Source organism: Sparus aurata, chromosome 13 (assembly GCF_900880675.1).
Source record: "Sparus aurata chromosome 13, fSpaAur1.1, whole genome shotgun sequence".
In the NCBI taxonomy this organism is placed as follows: domain Eukaryota; kingdom Metazoa; phylum Chordata; class Actinopteri; order Spariformes; family Sparidae; genus Sparus; species Sparus aurata.
This window is the reverse complement of record NC_044199.1, coordinates 16,215,138-16,237,733: the sequence shown is the minus strand read 5'-3', so window position 1 is coordinate 16,237,733 and position 22,596 is coordinate 16,215,138. Positions and strand designations below refer to the sequence as shown.

The window sequence follows — 22,596 nt, the reverse complement described above, 5'->3', positions numbered from 1 at the left end:
CAGTGAATATATCCCCTTCTGACCTTTTAATCTAACTATACTCACCAATCCCTCATAAAACAAATTAGATTAAATGGATAGATCCTGACTGATCTGTTACCAATCCCTTGAAAAAGCTATGGTAAGTAAGTACCTGATAAATGGCTTACTTAACAGTGGTATTCTATATGTATGCCAACACCAGATTTCTTTATCCTTATAGCAATAATACATGTTTACTGCTGCGTAAACAGCAGTGAACATGTGCTTGATAAGGCAGTGATGACGATAACGGCATAACACCCTCAGAGACGCTATCCAATTACTTATTAAGTGACATGAGAAGAATATGATGGACTAATACTGTGAAGTGTATTAACTTGGAGAATTGGCAAAATGTCCTTTATTTAGGACAGAGTATATCAAGCGTTTTGGGCAAACCAAGTGAGGCATGGCCGCTAGAAATTGGAGGGATGGAGATGTCCCACGATGGTGCTAAAAACTGCACATCAATTACCTGAAGCACTGAGGCCTGTCCATTCTATCTACATCTGAGCTGTGCCTTAAAGGGACCAAACTGTTAGCTAGCTATCCACACACCATTGTTGGAGAAAGGGCAGAGGAGGAGGAAAAATATGGTATAGACTACTATACTTGGGCATCGCTTCCATGGATGTACTTGTATATTCCAAACTAATGGAGTTAGCTGGCACTGAACTCCAGTAAACAGCCTTGTGAGGCTTAGAAAGCAGCCTGTGTTAGACTAAGCCATGTTTATTATCAAGCACAATCCTCAGTCTCATCAATGCTTAGAGAAAGGCACGGATGAATAAATGCATATTGTTTAGCTTAGGGTTAGCCAGAGCTGGAGCCACAAATGAAAAAAATGAATTTAAAGAAGATGGTAAAATCCAATAAGGAAAACAGAAAGTGTGGGGGGGGGGGGGGGGGGGGGGGGGGGGGCAGACAGAGAGACAGAGCGTCAGAACAGACGACAGAGACAGAGAGAAATAAAAATGAAAAGAAAAACCCAAGCACACTGGCTGCCTTTTCACTCCTGTTTTTCAAAAGCTGTAAAGCTAACAGGGAGAGGGAGAGAAAATACAAAGGCCTATGTTCTCATTTTCAGTCTGAGAGCCCCACCAGGACCACTGAAACTTGCTTGATTTCCCCAGTCCAATTATATCTCTGTGCTCAATCCTTCCAGAATAGCAACATCACACCAAGGGACGCTGTCTGCCTAAGCGCAGCATGCCTAATGGAGTCCCAGAAGTTGACTTCATTTCATTGCTCCTAACTAATGGGCTGTGATATTTTCCCAAACTGACTGCAGCTCTGCCCCCTGGAATCTCGTCAGCGCTGAGCCGGACCCAGCCCAGCAACATGCCAGCCCACTGCCTCCCTTCTTAACGACCCCCTCCAATCCTACCCACCGCTGCTGCTGTCTGTGTGCAATCCGCCAACGCCCTCTCGTCCCCTCCCAGTGCTCATTAGTGCTTTCTAGCCGGGTGCTGATTGTCAGAGGGCCCCTGTGATGTCAGCTCTCCCTGTGCGGCCGGCCTGCTGTGGTGAATTTAAGAGGACTTTAATCTAACTGGGCTGAGGAAAGGAGGAGCAGCCAGCCAGGGACAGGTGGGAGGAGGACTGTGTGGTAGTGGATGTAGAATCGTAGGGCCACAGCTGAGGACAGACACTCTTTCAGGGCTACCTATTGCTCTCCGATGGATTCTCGTGCACAGAACACAAGCACGAGAAGAAATAGCCAAACATAAATTCAGCAGAATGGGTCCCTCTCCGGCCATATTGTGGGCACAGAATGGTCCTCCAGATGGCTAAGGGACACACCAGTGGTGCAATACAATCACTGACATGGCACAAGTATCAGGAATAAATATGAAGAGCTTTATATCATATAAAGGCTCAGCCAGCAAAGACTTTTTCTATAAAAACTACCATTCTGATGACACATTCTAAAATCAATCCGGTTTTCCAGGTAGGAATCCTTCTCATCATAAAGTTTTGGTTAATAGTAGCTTTCGGTTATTCATTTGTTCAATATAGGTCTGAAAAGAGAATACAATTAGTTAGAATGTTCTTATTATTTCTGTGAGGTTTGAAGTCTGGAAATATTAAAAGTCTACAGCACTTCATCAAAGGTGAAGTCTGACTAGATAGATGTAGACTGTGGGTGTAAGTCCCCCATTGACCCACTATTTCAGTCATCATTTCCTTCCCCTTACACTGTTGGTGTGTTTGCGTTTTCAAAATCCCCATCTCTGTGAGAAACAACTACTCCTGAAGTGGTAGCCTACATGCTGAAAATAGGAAATAGGAAGTTACCTGAAAACTGACCTAGGTGATGAGATAAAATATAATCTTACACGAAGAATACATTTTCCATTTAACTGAGGTCCTCCTGTTAACACCAGAATCTCATTCAACCAAATGCAGCTCCATTTCAACAAGTGCAGGAAGGGTGCAAAATGTTCTGCTTTTATGGCGCACAGAGGTTAATTATTTTCATAATTACACCTCCACACGTCAAACATTTGTTTTCCCCCCTAATTGACAAGAGAATTAACAGTGGACTATATTAACTGTGTAGGGTTGTTCTAACTGTAAAAGTGCCTTTCATATGCAATACATATAAAAAGCAATTACACAGTTTTTTTTCCTCTTTTCTACCTTTTAGTCAGTGTAATCTGCTGGGTAGATTCACCAAGGATAAGAGGTAAACCTGTAATTATGCACATTATTCACCTTCCTAAGTGCAGCACTTGAACACAAAAAGCTAAGATGCCTAAATGCGCTACACCAGGTTGTCCTCATGCAAAGTGCAGGTCAGGCTCCAGCAGGCACGGAAAGCTAATGGCAGTGAGTGGTGCTCCTAACACATGCTCGGACTCATTCAGGGACACAGGGGAGTTAAGTGCCGTGCTCCCTACTGCTGATTATCGCACCTTCACCAGCCTGCCAGGTCTCCCTGCCCTCCATGCATTGATCTCATTTGGCCAGGAGATAAGGCAGTAATTGGATGAGGGCTTGGAATCAGATGGCCCTGGCTGGCTTGGCTAATTCCACTCTTCCTGGGCCTTCTGGGGCTTGGGCCAAAGGGGCAGGCCAAGGTTAATCCCATCCAATCCCCTGTACTATGAGGCCCTGCACTGCCCTCTGACCTCTCACCGCTACCAAACACAGCTGATATGACTTCCTTTAAACTGTTCAGAGGAAATGGTCTAATTAGTTTACCAAAGATTTTACACCTGTACACTACAACAAGATTTACTGTCAAAAATAAAGGCGTGCTTTTGAAGACAAAGGGGAAGTGCATGCAAAACAAAACATGAACAGTGTTCCACACACAGGTAGCTCCTAGCAGAGAATTTGACTGAAAAAATGTTACGTTAAATGTTATCAAAGTACTGATATGTTGATCCTCTTTAGCACTATACGCTTAATCATTCTTGAAAATGTTGCAAAATGAGCCATATCTCCAGACTTGGAAATAATTTTGCCAATGTTGTATTAAGGCGAGTAATCATGGCAGATCATGTGGAAGAGAAGATGGAGACAAATCTCTTACGTGACATGTCATTTTATTATGACAGAAATCCTGCTGAGGGCACGGATCTGCAATATGTCATGGCAGGGTCGACTGATATGCATATACAATGCAGAGTGGAGCGAATTTGTGATTATGCAGAACATTCTTCAACAAAAAGGCCAAATGCAATTTCACCCTTGCTTCACTGTGAGACCACTGCTGTTCCATTTATGATGGCCAGTAGATTAATCTTCATCGCTCTTTTCTATTTGCACATTATGTAGTCAGAGATGGGATTTGCCTGTATGAAACGAGTCTCTCAAAAGGCTCAGCGCGCCTCATCAAGAATGAATGTAGCAGGGGGATGCACGCCTCTTGGGAAACACTAATCTTCTTATTGCGTACATTTATTCAATTCCAGTGTCAATATCAACCATAATCAGAATGGGCCATGTGACAAGTGCTTTATGTGTTGGCTGATAGTGGATGACAGGAAGTAGACGTAATCACCTGGGAGTACATCACCGCTGACAGCTCCGGATCAAAGCGTTGCTCCTGCAGATTAATCATGAATTGTAATGCAACATATAAATAACTTCAATAGAGAGTTTACATATATAGAAACACATTCCTTGATCAGACATCTCGCAGAAGTCGATGACTGCGGTTTACGGAAGTGGAAGTAATCCCCCTAATAATCCCCCAAAATATCTCTTTGAAACCGGATAACACTTAAATAAGATGATACAGCATGACCATTTATCTGAGTGCATGTACAATGTTGTTGGAAGGGCACAAAAGCACAGAACCCCTAATATGAAAAGACAAAGGTATCAAGTGATGGTCAAGATAAAGACAAGGCGTGCAATGCATGTGACAATTTTAGAAAAACTTGACACCACCAAGAAAGAAATAGTGGATTGTGACAGATTGTTACCTCGGGCATAGTGGGCTCTGAAACTCATGACACAAACAAAGAGAAACACAATGGAACAAAAATCCACTACAACTAAACAGATACCATGTACCAGTCCCTGCTAAAACACACCATACTGTTCTTGATTTTATCATTATTACAGTGGAAAAAAATAACAATGCTGTATGGTGACTGTATGACAATCTCAGAAGCCAGGATTCAATTTTTCATTTCAATCCACAGGTAAGCTCAATACAAAAAGCCTGAATTCAAAAAAGTACTGTGGCATCAGCTGGTTGCTCTTAACGAAAGGAGTTAAAAAAAAGACCACATATAGGACCGAATCTCAGGTGGAAATGAGATACTAACATGGACAATTGGAGGCGAGACGATGCCAACAGTTGTATGTCATAAAGACAACAGCAGAATAGCCATCCTGTGGATTCCTGGGGCCTGACATATAGATTGCAGATGGATAAGTGCACGTTAAAACAATATCCCGCCAACCAAAAAAATCATTTCTCATAGCTGTCTCTATTTACTGAAAGGCTGCTCGTCTCCCACTGGGGCAGAAACAAATGAAAATGTTATTTCTCTACTCATGAACTCCCACCTAGCCTGGTTTTTCACTGCTGGCAATTTCATTTCTCTTCCAAATTTGACTTAAGCCCACGACTTGAGGGAAATAATGTCTCTGGAATAATCTTCTGCAACTGTAATTCGAGGGGCACATTCTCTCTGTCTTTCTCGGTTTATCTGTGTGTCTGTCTGTCCATCCATCAACAGGATCTATTCATTTATTTATTGTTGCCGCTGTTGCCTTGTGGTTTAAGGGAAATTGCAATGGCTTCTGAAATAGAAGTGATGTGACATCCAATGCCTCACAGTAATACTGTCAGACGCACGGGCATTGAATAAGACAGAACATGCCCTTCTCCAATACAAGGAAAAAAATAGTGGCTCTGATACACAGAGTTGTAAAGTGTAGCCTGTCACACAAAAAACATGGGCTCAATTCAAAGCACATGCAAAGCATATTATTAGCAAAATGGTCTCAAGTTGTAAGCTTGGCACCACTGCTGTTCTCTGTGCGCAACACTCAGTAATGCAATTCACTTTTTCAATGCTTATAATCATGTTCACGGTCTATTGTCTCCATTTTTAGTGTGCACAAAACCAAACCCAAAAGTGAAAGTAGTGATTTTAAAATTGTACACCCATTTTTTAAAACAACAAATAAGAGGTTTTAAAGGGTAATTCCAGTATTTTTAAACTCGGCCCTATTTTCTTCACATATGTTTTTGTTTAAATAACTAATAGATACAAATATTTTGGGAACTGGTCCAGTTAATTGTTTCAGCCTGGGTGGAAATGATTGCAACCGTAATTGTACCGTTGGGGCAACTGCACCCAAGTATATTACTTATAATAAGTCTAATTTCTTTACCAAAGTGTATACCAAGTCTACCAAGTATATCTACCTGTTAAAAGGTTTTTACCCTGTTAAAAGGTTTTTTTTTCCATCAACATGTGAAGTTTTTCCTCACTCGAATCGAGGGTCTAAGGACAGAGGATGTTATTCACTGTACAGATTGTAAAGCCCACTGAGGCAATGTGATTGTGATTTTGGGCTATATAAATAAAATTGATTTGATTTGATTTTGATCTAGTTGCTTTGGCCACTGACAGGCTCAGATTGTTATTCTACATTTATAACTACATTATCCCTACAAAAATAGACCTCTTTGTTAAAGAATAAAAACAATTGTGGTTAACCAAAAAAGGCTGTGGTATACGTCTATTGGAAGCCGCCACTGAAAAAACAAACATTTTTCACACTCTACATGTGTGAAACGCACCACATTTAACTCAACAGAAACCTCACCAAAACCACACTGGTTTGTCTTTCTACTGTTAAAATGATCACCAACTTCGTTTTTTCTTGAAATAAACCTTTGGTTCACCAAGTTACCAAATTTAAAGAGGATCACCTTTTCTGCCGATGAATACTCAGAAAGACAATGCAGTACACAATAAAATAACATATAACATTCAAGAGTGTATGTTGAATGAGTGTTGTAAAATGATCACACAGTTTTTCAGGGAATATTCAAACCTAGAAAAAACTTTTGGCTACATTTTCCCTAAATGATGAAAAGAAATATGTATATTCAACTGCTGTGTTTGGCATTTAGACCTGTCAGATTGGACTGGGTTCATGAACCAGCAGGCCTTCCTGTGTAATCCCCATACAGCATTATCAGCCCATTGTGCCCTTCAAACAAACTCAACAAGACTTGGCACAACACACATGTAACTCAACCCCCCCACACAGCTTATATACCCTGCAGCTAAGCTCCCTGGAACAAACATATACACACCAGGGAATCACATATATAAAACACACACATGAACACAAACATATGCTCCTTGGGGAGGTTTGCATCACTCCTTGGATAGTCATGTGGCCTGAATATTATGGGTTAAATAATTAGAGAATGTGCTCCAAGTCAGACAGGGGCGCAGGCCAAAAAAGAGACACAGACAAAAAGAAAGATATAGGGATACTGCCATTATTTCTTTGTTTATAGTGGCTGTGATGAGCCAGGGGAGAGGGTAAGGATGATTTGTTGGCTCAGGAGAGGTAAGCGATATGTACCAGTAAATGGCCAGTAATCATGTTTATGAGCGGGAGATGGTTCTGGACTCCCGGTGTGTCTGATTGTGTTTTCTTTGGCTCCCAGCTTGGGCCCAAGCACACCCCCACCAGGCCATTGTGATTGAAGCATGCACTCTAGCTTGGGTTCTCCTTGGGGGGTAAAAAGGTGCATGCAATACTGTTTGCGTGCTTTTGCGCATTTGTGTTTACGTGCGTGTTGGCCAGTGTGTTTTCATAAAGAAGTATGTCAGTCAATGAAGACCTCCCATCACAAAAGACAGTACCACTTCCCCTTTCTCCTTCATGCAGCCAGTTCCCACATTGCTCTCATTGCTATGGCAACCGGCACTCTCTCCTTGGGCTCTGCATGCATCCAATCAGAGTGAGACCTTTGTAGAGATTCCTCCAGGCTCCACTTATTCAACTTACCCCACCGGAACAGCCTCCACACTGAAAAGGCTGGAACAAAGAGCGGAGAGACTCCCTCACCACAGCCTGGTATGACATCAAAAAATAGGGCTACAGGGTTGGGTTACAGGGAATGCGGAAGTAATACGTAGCCAAAAGCTGCAAGATGCACGGCAAAAGCAAAAACAGGGTGGCAGCGCATGGCTATGGCCAATTTCAGTGGAAATTATGTGGAATAGGATTTGTTATTGGAAGCCTCAGAGCCTGAATACTTGGCAAGTATCGCGGGGCTCTGGCACTGGTTTAAGCTTGATAAGTCAAAATGGATTCCGGCTGAGCCTATTTATGTCATTCCTGAAAACATATGGATAGGATTCAGGCGCTCAATACTTTCAACCTTCAACAATGACATTCAACACCACTTCTCCAGTCCATTAATCTTCCATGAGAATAGATTTATCATCCACAGCACTGAGGGATTGCACTCAGTCAGCATCAGCCTGAATAGTATTTACCACACCACCCTCGCTCTGTATCAGTTTCAACAATTAAAGAGCCTCATTTTGCTCAGTATACAGGAACATAACTACAGTAAAGGTCACCATGTTCCTCTGAATCCGCTGATTTTATTTTCTGTTCAAGGCCTCTAGGTGTGGCAAATAATTAGCAGAGATAAACTAGTGCTGTGCATTCTCGACCTGAGGGCTGCTCAGAGGTCACTGCACACAATCACACTGCGCTTCTCTCATTCTAATTATATTTCTGGAGAGTAGATGCAGCCGAGTCTGAGTTAAACACTTGTGAACGTAGGCAAGGAGACAGACGTGCCCCGAGCACTTGTACAGACGAGCCTTCCAATGGGACCTCTCACAGGCTCCTGACGGACATTTGGCTGTTGGGGTACTGGCAGGACGATGGAGGCGCAGCATAATTTTGCCCGACTGCCATGTCACAAAGTGTCAAAATCTGTCCCTGACAACACGACTGCAGGCAATGATAGAGAAAATGGACGAGAGAAATAAAAGAGAAAGTGAGAGAGACGAGAAAAAAGTGAGCTTGATTTGGAGAGCCAGAGGTGGTAATAAGCATGTCTGGCCACTTCCTGGGAGACAGCCTATTCATCAGGTTGATTTAGAGTCAAAGGTGTAGGCAATTCAAGTGATCTTGTGCTGGAATCCTCTGGCAGTGTCAGCTCTGAGTGAACGACAGAATCTGGCATAATGAATAAAAAAAAAAAAGGAGGTGGAAAGCTCTTATTGTGATGATCTCTTCGCACACAGGACCTGAGAAATACAAACAAATTTTGTTGAAACTCTTCCAGGTGTTCTTCTTGGATCAATAAATGGACCTTAGACGGCATGAATCAAAGTATTAATAATCCTGTCAAAACTGTGTGCTTTAAATGATTTCCTATTTGATCACAGAAGTAGATGATGTTGACATGTTAGTGGTAAAACACACTTTAGTTTAACTTCTTCAACTAGATATCAGTCAATTTGATCCCTCATGACTTTTTGAGCTGGCCTCTACATTATTCAAAGTATTAAATCAAAAGCTGGTGAAACTGCTTTCAGCTATTTCGCTCCCGATTCTAACTTCTTTTAAAATACAGCTAAAGCTTTTTCTTTTTTTCCCCAAAGCTTACACTGGGTTCAGTCTGTATATGGGGTGAATTTGTGTTTTTTGTTTTGTTAGTAAGAAATCATCTGCTGTTCTGTGCATGGTGTGTATTTTTGTTTTGGTAACCAGTTGAATGTCATGTATCATTCGTATTCAACAGAATAGTGCACAAAATACTGTCTGTATTTCTATTGTCTTTCAATTTGCCCTGGTTTAAATTATTTACACCACAGCTGAAAAGCCATTAAACAGTGAAAAAGACTGTCAAATAATCCCTGCACTGCATCTGCTGCTCATTTTACACTGCCACCATGCACACACTGGGGCCTCCGCAAAGAGTACGATCCCATGATAATGAGCTAATTATAGGTACAACATTCCTACTTCCATATCTAAATGCTTGTCTCTAATAGGAAACATTTCAAATTATTGAGAGGCAGAGAGAGAAAGAGACGGATAATTGATGCAAGCAATTACAAGTTCTGTGTCGGAGCAAATTGGCCAGCATATCTGGACATGTAGGGGGACTGCGCCCTCATTTACATCAGAGTGTCAGGAAATAATTGGAGAATGTACTGAGGAGGTGGGATGGGCATAGTGTAATGCAGACCAGTTCTGTTCACATTACATAAGCAGTTCACTTAGACAGTAAGATTCAGTCCAGACAAAACGGAAAAAGACTGTACTCAGAGGTCAAGAACAAAACATTATGTGAAGCCTTGGCAAGCTCCAGCAAATTTAATCATAATAGTGATTTTTACTACAACAAATATACTTTATGACATTAATCCGTTTCCAAAAGCTGTAATTTGAGCATTTGAAATGGTTTCACCACATGCACACAGGATTCTGAGTAGACGGTGTGTTTTCATCGGAACGCCAGTAATAACGGAGTTCAGTTTTACTGGCCATAGAGAGACTGGAGCAGTGTTTGGGCTGAAACCGCTTCAAAAGCTCGAGAAGACGATGTGCTTGACTTTTAACAATATCACTTCCAGATGTCTCATTACAAAACAACGTTCAAAGACCTCACCGCAAGAAATCCTTCTCATGTGTTAGGAGCCAGGACACATGAAGATGGATTTCAGGAACCCACAATTTTCACATTTTTATTTCAGTTGGAAAAACCAGCATGCAAAACTGTTTGGAGAAACACCAGTAAAATGTTAGTATTAATGATGGTGTTACAACCTGTGTAAGCAGGCCAATGCACACATCATTACCCACGTTACAGCAGGGTATTCCACACCATATTCTATATAAAGATATTGTCCAGAGCATTAGATAACATTGCATCTGTTTCCAATTGACGGGCAGAGTTTACTCAGTAGAACAGCAATAACAGGATACAACTAAAGGAAGCTTTAGCTGACGATAAAAATGGCCACTGAAATATAGGGGTGCATTCATTATAGCCTGCCTCTTGTGCCTCTCATCAGGCTGGCTAACACTGACTGACGGGCTCTGACCCAGTACTCCGGAGCGTCTCTCTATTGCACCCGCCTCTCATCAAGAGCCTTGGGTGGAAAAAAAGGAGTAACATGCTGTTTACTCGCAATCCCAGGCCCGTAATTGCCAATTTATTTGATAGGCAGCCGGGTAATGATGGCATTTCACCCCTTGCCGCAGAGACTAAACGGGAGTGATTCATCCCAAGCTCCCTGCCCTCCCTGATCCAGCAGACTCCCTCTGCTCAGGACTGCTGCCTGCCTGAATGCCTGCCACCCAGACTGAAGGGGTGGGGTGTGGTGGGGGACGTGGGGGGTGGCTGCCATGTCGGCTTCAAACGAACCCAAAAGGGAGCCCAGCGCTTCAGAGCAAATGCGGCCAAGCCTGCCAATTTAGCTGGGGTTTGGGGTTGAGGCAAACACAGCCGAGCTGATGTGCCATTTGTAGGCCTTAATGAGCTGGCAGGACTGAGTGAAGAGGGAAGGCGAGCGGGAGAAAGGAGGCTGCCAGGCCTGACCTCCTCTGGCCTCTATCTCCCTGCCAGCCAGTGCCAGGCCGGCAAACTCAGTTCATCTGCTTCATCGGAGCGTAGTCGCTCCATGAGGGGAAGGGAGTGCTACAGCAAATACCATTAGCGAACTGTTGGTCTAATGAACAGTTCGGGTTAAAGCTGGCTCCTGTCTCACACTGCTCCCTGGTACTAACGAGTGACTTAGATTGTTTCTCTTTGTTTTTGTACTATGAGGGAACATCTCTGTGCAGCTGAACCACATGAGCAGTCCAGTTGCGTTGTGCTGTGTTACAACCGAAATAGTTTAAACTTTCAGTAGAACAAGCACATGGACTGCCGCAGCAGACCAAATGCTAGAGGTGTTCATAAATCATCTGAACAAACATCTAGCTTCATGTAACAACAACTCCGTAAGTACTATTTTATTTTAAATCAACGGCCCATTATAATTAGAAAAATAGACGAAACCCAAAGAATATTATTGCCTGGTAAAATGGGTTTCTCCTCTGGTCTTTTCTGCATTTTCTTTCTCCTCCTCCTTTTAGTCTTGGGAACAGAGCTCTGCTACAAAAGCTACGACTTGCACCTCTTGCGACGTGTGAAGTGGGTTTTTACAGCCTGGCTGGAGGGGACTTGTTCAGAAACCTGTTGGGACCAAAGATGAAGCCTCACACAGTGTGACCATCTAAAGTGACATGGGGGTCTAAAAGTCTGTCTTCATGCTGCCCAGCTTTCAGCAGCTCTTCTGAAGTCATGTTCAGTCTCCTGTGGGGTGTCTTGACCAGACAAAGCAGGGGGAACTTGGCTGCAGTTCCCATCTGTCCTCCAGAGTATACTGAGTGGCTGAGATGCCAGTTCAGGTGGAAGTGATTATAAAGAAGGGCGATAGATGCTTCCTGAGAATGTCAGGAGAGGGGAAAGTAGAGAGTTTCTGAGAAAGCCTGATATTATGAAAATAAATTACTTGGGAATTTCAGACAATGTTCTGATACAGTTACTCAGAGTAAACATATTGGCTGTTGCTGTATATTCTATTTTGAGTAGGGCTGGGACGACGCGTCGACGTAGTCGACGACATAAATTTGTCGACATGAATAATTTGCGTTGACGCGTCGTCCCAAACAGGAAGTGGTAGTACCTGCTGAGGCTGAGAATAGCCCCTCTCACACAGAGACGCTGCATTAATGCCGCAAGACGATTCGTCAATTCTCCGCCGTTGGTCTTTCACACAGTGCGAAGCACTGCTGGAATAAAGACGAACCGCCATGTAATTCACACAGAAAGCTGTGCTGCCGCTCCTGAAGAGACGTGACAGTACACGTCATGATGATGACGTCGGGGTGTTTCCCAGGTGTCCCCCCTGTCAATCTAAACCCGTGGACCGTTTATAATGTGTAGTGATTGAGAACCCGGCCCCCTTAACATCCTGGAAAGTGAAAGAGTTACGTTTTTTTGGCGCTAAATTACATTATTATATAATCGCCATCAGTAAACAGGTCACTGCGTGACTGTCACTTGCGTGGACGGACGTTGTTTTCTGGGGGAAAGTTCACTGAAGTCTCGGGAGTGCTGACCATCGCGGTGATTTCTATCAACACAACCACTTGAGTGAGTTAAAGGTTTTTGCCGATTACAGACGCTGTTTTTCGGGCTGAAATGTGAGGAAGAGTTGGTAGGACAGGCAGGAGGACAGACGCTGCACTGCCTACAACTGCGGTATTTTTTTCCTCATACAAGTTACCAACGACAGTTACAACCTTACTTTTGTTTGGTCATGTAATGTTAAATTGATCGTTAGATTAGTCGACTAATCGAAAAAATAATCGCTAGATTAATCATTTGAAAAATAATCGTTTGGGACAGCTCTAATTTTGAGGCTGATTTCATACCCAATATTCAAACTGAATAGGCTGAACAGGAAGCAACAGTGATACTGTCCTTGAAGGCAAATTACGTGACTGAGCAAGCACAGTTTTAACATGTTTCATCATTTGTGTATAATAAGTGAAAGTGCAATCATTACAGAAATGTAATCGAAATGGAGGGAAGTGGTTGGCCAATGAGGTCAAGACAGATTATATTGTTGCCAATTGAGGCAAAGGATTATGGAATTTCAAACAGTGGTTAAAGAAATGACTTGAACTAAAGGGCTTTAAGACCTCTAAAACACATATTGGAATACTTAGTTGCAGTGTTTTATATTGGCTTGTCTCTTAAAGATCACATTCAATATCATGCTCAAAGTACAAACCAAATGCAACCAGGCCAGCTGTATCAGAGACATTTGTGTCAACCTTTTAAAGGTAACCAACATAATTTTGATGTGAAACCATGACATGTATTATTCTACAAAGTATGTAAAAAAAAACAAATAGAACTAAGGGATAACTGCTCAATTTGTCCAGGATTTGGATAAGACCAAAACCCAGCACTCATACATTACATTAAGCATTAACAATTGTATATCACTGTACAATATTTCATGATACATTGATGGTTAATGCTTATGTAGTTGCTGTAGTAGCAGCAACAGCAGCAGTAGTAGTAGTAGTAGTAGTAGAGAGATTTTTAGAGATCATGACACAATAGATGACAAACTGATTGCTTTATTGATTCAATATAGTCTATTAAACACATATTTATTGATGAAACACATTTTCTGAGTCATTATCTGGCAATGTTTACCAAATTATTTTTGACCAACAACATTTACATGACTTCATCCTTTGCTCAAGTTAAAAATGTAAGCTGTTGCTAAAATGGGATGTTGATGTACGACTATGGTAGAAGCTGCTAGTCTCCGGAAGCTCCAGGTGGGAGATGTGTGTGAGTGGCGTGTTCCCTAAATTTCCCTAAAAAGATCAATGCTATTTGGCATGGATTATCTGGCAATGTGAGAGGTTTACATATCCAGTGACGCCTCCTGAACTGCTCACACTCACTTATAGACCGCAGGATAATATCGAACATATTTGATATTCATGATGCAAAATCTGGATGACTACATCAGTACTTTCCAAGTAATGAGAGAGGCGTCCTGGAGCAGCCGACAGTGCTGCCAAGCAACAGCAACCCTTCTAGTCCTTGAGGCTAACATTAGCTTGCTTTCTTACTTAAAATCTCACCTCTAGTTCTCACTGAAGAAAACAAAACCCAAGCTGAACATGTAACCCAGCACATCCTCCTTTAACCTTGCGCTTTTGTTTTCTTTCTACTTGTATGGTATTACAGCAAGTTGTTGCACCAGACTTATCTCCATTTTTTGTTTACATCTGCTTCCCCATGAGATCTTGTGAGAGGCTAGCTGCCAACTGCAGCGCCAACAGCTAACTGCACAGCTAAATGAGCCTACTAAAGCTAATGGCATCTACAGTTAGCAGCATTTTGCAGGTACTTTAGGGGAAAAGTAAACTCATAAATCACCTGGAGTTGAGGGGGACACCAGAAGGAAAACCAGAAAATATGTTCTCGCTAAATCAGTCTTTCAATGAGCAGCAGCTCTCACTTGTTCTTTGGCGCAATGAGTGTACTTTGTTACTCGGTTAGCTTGCCAACTGCTATCACTTTCATGCTAAAATCCATTCTAATGCTATACATGCCGAAACAGGAAGTAACATTGGCTGGAGTGGGGCTTTGAGCAAAATTTGCCTTGGTAGTCTGCTGCACAGTCACCACAGTGCAGTCTGACAGAAATCAGCAAGTATCATTTCAATTTCTGTTGTCAACATCAAATTACTTATTTCATTTCATGCCCAGTCAAGCATCGTAAAGCTACATGCAGAATCAGTTTTGCTTCAGTTGTTCAGCCATGTCTTTCTCAAAGACTAGCTCGCCTCCCAACTGACAGCTTTAATTATGGCTGGATATCTGATCGCTTCGCTGTAGATTCTCCACACAAATCAAAGAGCAGGGGTGGGTGTCTGGCAGCAAGGTCCCTCGAGCCTGCTCGCTTTACATCTTAGAATATGTCACAGGGTGCAGGGACAAAACCGTTCTTTCTTCTGTCAGCTAATGCTTGCCTTCAGCTCCTCCACAAGGAACGAGGACCTGGGTAAGTAGTGTCTTTTTTTGTATCCGTCATAAAGAACCTCTGGGAGAGTGTGTGTGTGTGTGTGTAGAATGTAGTGAGTGCTCTTCACCTGAAGTACTCCAAGAGCACACTTATGATCACTTAATATTTACCACAAGGTGCTCTGCCAAAGCTGAATTTTATTGGTTCCACACCAAAAGAAATCCTGCCAAAATGGATGGTATCACTTCAATAACTTACCTTTTGTCTTTGTGACATACCATAGGTTCAGTAGACACATAATGACACTTGAATTATGAAACGACATAGAATTTGTAACACTTGAGATGAATTCACATGCATTGATTTAGAATACCGACATAATTCTCAAGTTTTATTGTGTAGATTGGGTCTGAGTGTTTAATTCAATAGTTTGACATAAGGTTGCATGTTAACCAGTATCTAACTGTCCACATGCAACTCTCTTACTAAGGAAAAGGTTGTGGGACAAGCAACGCAAACAATAAATAATTATTGTAGATTAATTTGCATGTAAATTAGTAAACATTAACATCCTCAAAATATGTCATGTTAATGTTGAATTGATTGATTTTACAAATAATATCAACACAAACATTCTCAAAGCAATACAATATATAACACTTACATATCAAAAAACTCACCACTACTAATTTTTCCTCTCTGACATATGACTCATCCATAGAATAACTACTAATATTTTTCTAATACATCTTTTCAAAATTCCCTATTAAAAGTAACCTGTGGAGTTTTTTTAACCTCCTGCAGCACAAAGAAGCACATTTTTTATGGGCGTGGGAGTGGGTCAGAGTATTCTACTGCTCAACAGGTGATAATGATAATGTGCCTAGTCAATGTGCAGATTTGCAACGGCGACCAGCAGCTACTTTCGGGTTCGGCTGCGGCCCAAGGTACAATCAAAAAAGAACAAAAAAGAAAAAAGCCACTACTCAGCGGGCAGACCCCCTCCCAAGGGTCTGGGAGTTGCCCAGAAGTGGCCGGAAGTGGCACAGGAGGTCAGATATGCAACGGGCCAGCAGCTACCTTCAGGTTCGGCTGCGGCCCAAGGTACAATCAAAAATAAATACATTTTTAAAAAAAAAGGGGGGGGGGGGGGATTCCTTAGTCTGGCCTCACCCCTCATTGCAATATATTATTATCATCGCAATATATATAATAAATTATTAATTATAACTCCAATAATTTGTCTTATGACAGTCATTGTCATGATATATTGGTTTACATTAGGTTATTTTTACATATGTGTGTATATATGTATATCTGTTATACTACATGATCTTATATTATGTTATTATACTGTGCTATATAACAGCATAGTATATTATATTATAATGTCTCGTATTGCCCTGTATTACATTATCATATATCATATTATCTCTTCACACTATATTACGTTAAATCATATTGCATTTTATATTATAATGTCTCGTATTGCCCTATATTATCTTATCTTATCTCACGTTACCTTGTCACATCATATTAGGTTAAATGATATTGCACTATACTATGTTAATATATGCCATATCGTGTTGCAGATTATTGTCATTTATTTATCAGTTTTTTCTCTTTTTTCTTTCGTCTTCCTTCTCTTTTCATGTTTATACATTTTACTTTATTTATTTATTTTTTTAGTATCATCTATCTATGCCATATTATATGTGTATATAATACCATACTATCTCCCTCTCATCCACATGCATGCGCGCATGCACGCACACAAACACACACACACACACACACACACACACCTATACTACCTATATAGATATCATTATAACTTTACATTGTTTACTGTTGTTATCTGTACTGTATGTTCACTGTCTGTCTACGTGGTTTGATGTTTTTGTCCCTCATGTCACCTTTGTCCGTCACTTAATTTCACCAATAAAAAAAAAATTAAAAAATTGTTATTGTGCTAAGTAATGTGCCAGCAAGGGCAGGACCCATGAGGGCTGTTTGGTATCACGCATGTTAATGATGCAGGTTTCAAATTTAGTTTGGGGGGTGGATTCAACATGTTTTGTGTTTGAGAGGATCACACTGAAGGCAAACATAACTTTTGTTTCTTTACAAGACAAGTCAACAAGGCAACTGTAAGCACAGCTACCAAACGTGGACTTGGACTTATGGACTTTGAATGACTACGCAATCATCTGTAGAGAAGATGTAGTTGTAATTAGTAGTATATTCGCTCAGGCTTTGTTTTACAATAATAGTCTTTTCGTTTTGTTTCTTTTTTTCGGCCTATATTCAAACTGCAAAAATATGAACCAAGATTATTTTAAAGAAGATGACACACAGGGAATAAATGTGGACAAAAAGCCCTGACAGAGGCTTGAACTGCTACTGACATGAGCTTGTTTGTGAATGTACTCACATCTGTCAGTCTGTCTCTGGAGCTGCTCCTGATGGAAGGCTTGGACTCTCCACTTACACTCTCGCTGTCGCTGTCCTTACAGTTGTTTTGCCCTGGCTTCAGCTGCCAAAAAAACACACAAAGAGACCAAGGGTTAATGACATGAAGCAAAACTGTTAACACTGCAGTTTAGAGCTTTACATGGACAACGCTTGCTAGGGAAGGCATCCCACAGAAATCGGTTCATGAATATGTGAGAACTGGCAGGAGCTGCAGCGCTGTCTCTGTAAATCTGTCATGTTTCTGAGCCTATTCAGCAGCCATCACTGCGCTTGCCAATGATAGACACCATCTGATCTCGCAGTATGAAACTCCTCTCAGCCCACGAAATAGAGAACAGGGACAAAGACCCTTCCAGAACCTTCAAATGGAGCCACTATCCTTTCCAAGCAGACACCACATGCCGAGGCAGCAGGAGCTCAGCAAGTGTCATCCTCTAGACACTCTGTTCGAGATGCTGCAAAATGACAAGAATAAAGAGCAGGACGTGCCAATCGGCGAGCATCTGAGGCCCTTCAAAATCTGGAGAACAATAAAAGACTCTTGGGAGTGTGGAGCGGAGTGGAAGAAGGTGGGGCCTGTAGTCTCCGTCCAAGTCTGCGATTGATGTCATCTGAATCTCCCATGCTGCTCCTTCCAGACCAGACAAATGCTGCAGGTTTCATTTCAAAGCACATAAAAGGCGGCTTTACGGGACAGTGCAGTAAACGGCTGCTCTGCCACCCAATAGGAAAAGCAGAGCATGCACACACAAAAGACTTGGACAACAAGATGATGGCCCTCTTCCCCCCCTCCCTGTTCCATGCTCTGAAGAGAAGGGACAGAGCTATATGTTGTTTTTACCCCTCTTTCAGTATTCTCTTTTCAGGTATCGGCCATCGTTTGGTGCGATGAAAGGGCACAAGGTGGGGGAATATCAAATGAACCCTTGAGTTGAGCGGATAATTAAAATGAAAATGTTCCCTTTTCTGTAGCCATTAGCAGTGTGAAAGGAATCGTATTCCTTGGGAGAATTGCATGATGGGTGGAAGGCGGGTGGATTTGCCAGAGTGCTGAATGTGATAAGAGAGTTCGAGCATTGGGAATGCCTGATGGGCCTCTTTGACTGTGTCTGAATGTGTGTGTGTACATGTGTGCATAAGTGAGTGTCTATGTGTTCCGACCGCGCTGAGACAAGGCTTGGGAGAGTACACAAGAACCAACTGTGGCACGTGCACAAACACATGCACACCAATGCCCTGTGCTGTGATAGCACTAATTACCTCCAACGCATTTTATTCCCACCAAAACCAGGGCACATTTTCTCTCTTTTTCTTGTAAATGCCAGTTTGTCTGAGGGGAGTTTACATATTTTTAGAGAGAAAAAGGGGAATAATATCTCATCCACCACGGTCCGTGAACTGATCCTTGAAGAAAGGGCGAGGGAAACTGTTTGCGCCCCAGTCTGTGGCTCCTTCATCAAAACATGTTGACCTATAATATTTATTAACCAGCCCGTGTCCCTGCTGACAACACTGGGCAGCGCACGCCAGCATACTCATGCATTTATGAATGTGCACACAGACAAAAGAAAATAAGCAGACCTTACCGAAAGCGGCCGCTGGCTTCTGCATCACATAACCACAGCTCAAAACCAAACTCATATATGGTAAGCTTATAAAGAATATAATCAGGAAAGTGTGGGAAAGATATAGAGGTTCGTCTTGTGTTAATCAATGTGGCATCAAACTGACTCTGCAGTAGTGAAACCACATAATCACACTGACTGTATCCTAGCTTATCAGTAGGAAAGTACTCCATGAAATCAGAAATCTTGCACAAATTTAACACTGTGTAATGTCTGAAGAACATGTCTAATAAAGACATTCCAATAAAGAGCGGCTCATCTTTCAGGGCTATTACATAGCTTGGGACCTGATTACACAGCTATTTGAAAACGTATCCCTCAGCTTGTTCCCTTTAATTTCCCCCTGAGCTCCCTTAAATTACTTCAGAGAATTGTGTTTTTTTTCCTCCGCTCTCCCTTTTCGGAGGTTCAGATGATGGATTCATTTCTCTTTATGGTGTGATTAATGGATGTCTTAAGCAAATGGAGTGAATGCTGGTGGTCAGTGCCATCAAAAAGTGAAGTTGTAATTTAATGACCTGCTGTCTGATGATAAATCTAAATGAGAAGCCTGTGCGTGAGTGCGGGGGGCAGTCTCTGCGACCTATGCAGTAACAATGCTGTTCTGATCACTCCTACATATTACAGCCTGCAAGTCATTCTCTATGTGTTTATAGCCTTTGAAAGGTGTAATTTGTAAAATATGGTTAAGTCAAAGTTTGGTCCAAAAAGATAGGGGGCAGCATATCATCAGTATCATGGGCATCTGCTGCTCTTTGCTAGTCTTTCTTGGCTGTTGCTAGTTACCATTAGCTCATTAGACTTTACACTTGAATTTAGATGTGTATAGCAGATAGATGTAAAGGTCTTGTCTCACAGAGACTTGTCGCTAGAGGTGAGATTTATACAAAAAAAAAAGCCTAGGAAAAGCCTGTTTCAGACAAGACAGCGAGGTGTGCCTGTGGAGCCAGGTGGCAAGTCTGCACCATGTGCTGAAAAGTTGCACTTATATCAACTTCTGAAGACCGCTAGAAAACTATGAACAGTGCAGTAGGTGAAAACCCGCAAGGCTATCCATACCATAGAAAAACAATGAAATGAAAACAATTTTTTCTGACGACACTCTAAGAGTGTTTCCTTTCTTGAAAATGTGTGAATTTATTTTGTTAATTTATTAGACTAAATGCTAAACAAACTCCAAGTGTTTTCTGACGTTAAACTATGGGGGCTATCAGAATACCAACTCTTGCGTTGCAGTGGTACAGTGGTATTCGGAGACGGGGGCTAGCTGGTTAGCATGCTAACTTCAGGCAGCTCTGCATCAGAATACATAACTGTCTTTGACATAATGGGCTCTATCTTGCACTAAGCGCATTTTGCATTTGACGCACATTGGAATTTTCCCTCCAAAGATGCACGTCCTTAAATTAGGGAATGAATTTGTGCTCCAGGGGCGGTTCAGCGAAAAGAGGAGGCGTGTTCCGGCGCAAACGTTCACTGGTGCTATTTTGCTGTTTCAGAAAACAATTCCGCAACAGACCAGGATAAAACCTAGTCTAAAGTCAGTGGCGCTTATTCAGATGCTATTTTAAGGGCGCATGCTTGGCCACAATGTAGCGTGTGCTCAACGTGCATAGACTTTGCTTCTCTCATCTGGAAGCAGTTCCCATTTTTTGCAAACCATACAAAAAAAAGTTGAAAAGATTTAAACAGAAGAACTAATTCTTTTTCCCTCTGATATGCGACGCGCACGTCGTAGCCGTGAGGGTCTGGGAGTGGCAATGCACGATGTGCTCCTAGTGGAGCGGGTGGACGGAGATGGAGTGGGAGGAGGAGGAGGACGGGGCACAACAGGAGCAGGTTGTGCGTTTGGAGACTTGAGGCGATGCGCCGGAGAGGCCGCAGCAACATTGCCACCTGGTCTAGACGGCCATTAATATCTTGCCGCATCCCGGACAGTGCTGTCCCTCCCTCATCAGCTGGCCCTTGCGCACTGCTCAGTCCGTGCGCACTGCTCCCAAGGCCCGGTGCGATGTCCTGGGGATGCCAGTCGTAGAAACAATTGTGGCAATTTCCTCCCACGCCCATTTAACCAAAGCTAATTTGGATGGATTTCTCCCATCCCCATACAACGCCACTTCTCGGTCTTTTATGGCCCTGACGAGAACGTCGGTCTCCTCGGCTGTGAACCGCTCCTGGCGTGCGCCTGGCAAATTCGCCATTATAATAGCAATCCGCCATGGAACAAGCGTGCCTGCTTTTAAAGGGAATGTGAGATGACGCTCTGATTGGTTTATTGCACATTACGTCCAAACCACACCTATGACTAATGTAGCTACTTCAGACCAACCCATTTTAGATTTGCGTCGGGCGCAAGAGCCATTTATCCCGCCGGCATAATAGCAACAGCGCCTGAGATCCGCCCACAAAGCTACTTGCGTTTTGCGTTTGATACTTGCGTTTCAGATCGTTAAGATAGAGCCCAATGTCTTCACTGTTGTTTCTCCATATTCTGGAGAATGATGTTAGTTATTTTTTATGTTTTAAACAAAAATTATGACCCTATCTCACAATAGCCTCTTTAAAACTTTAGTTTTAAACCTTAATAAACGCCAGCGCACTTCACTGCATTCAACAGTGATCTAAATTGGAAAGATGTGTTTGCAGATTCCCCAGACTGGTGTGCTGTACTGATGCAACAGCATAAAGACATTAATTAAGACGCAGGTTGAGGCATACGGATGCATTTATTTAATGACCTTAACTGTATCTGTGCAGCCTGGGTAAGAACTGGCCCTGCAGGAAGATAACAAACAGATGGTTTTAATATTCCAGAGGCTAATTTCACAACAATTAAAGACACAGCGAGACATTAGCATCTAATGAAACATTTAAACTACTAGTAAGTGCATCTGCCATTAATTTCCGCACAGTGAGGTCTTGTTTTCCTGCAATCTGTTCTGTGTTAGGGGATAGTTCTTCCCCCCCCCCTCCATCTCTCTTACCAGTCTGAATTTACTGAAGTAGAGAATCAACAACTGTTTTCAATCAGCAGTCAGCGTGAAGCTTTGGAAGAGAGCAGCTCAAACCTCAGCATGAAACAGTTCAGCCGCAAGTATGAGAAATCATTTAACATTTCTTATCAATCATCACACAAAAAACGAACGCTTCTACTTAAGCAACTAGCAATTATTCAAACTGTTACTGCCAAACTGAACATCCCCTAAAAAGAATATTATGTTAATGTCAGGGGGCTAAGTTTTAACTGAGTTTAAGGTGATATAACTGAGACAAGTTCGCAGTTTCATATTGTCTGTGGAGACTCAACAAACACCCACTTTAGTGATTGTCACTTTTCACTTTACTTTTCAAATAATTATCTTATATATACATTAGAGATGCACCGATCGATCGGCAAC

At 42.1% G+C, this 22,596-nt stretch overlaps 1 protein-coding gene across 11 annotated transcripts in view; it reads right to left on the bottom strand.

Moving 5' to 3' along the window:
* Nucleotides 1–22,596, bottom strand: part of auts2a (activator of transcription and developmental regulator AUTS2 a) — a 320,581-nt gene that overhangs the window by 160,546 nt on the left and 137,439 nt on the right. For all 11 annotated transcript variants that reach the window (XM_030438014.1, XM_030438008.1, XM_030438009.1 and 8 more), the window contains one exon: nt 17,533–17,634. In XM_030438014.1, coding sequence (XP_030293874.1) covers nt 17,533–17,634 — 102 coding nt within the window. The remainder of the gene's footprint in view (nt 1–17,532; nt 17,635–22,596) is intronic.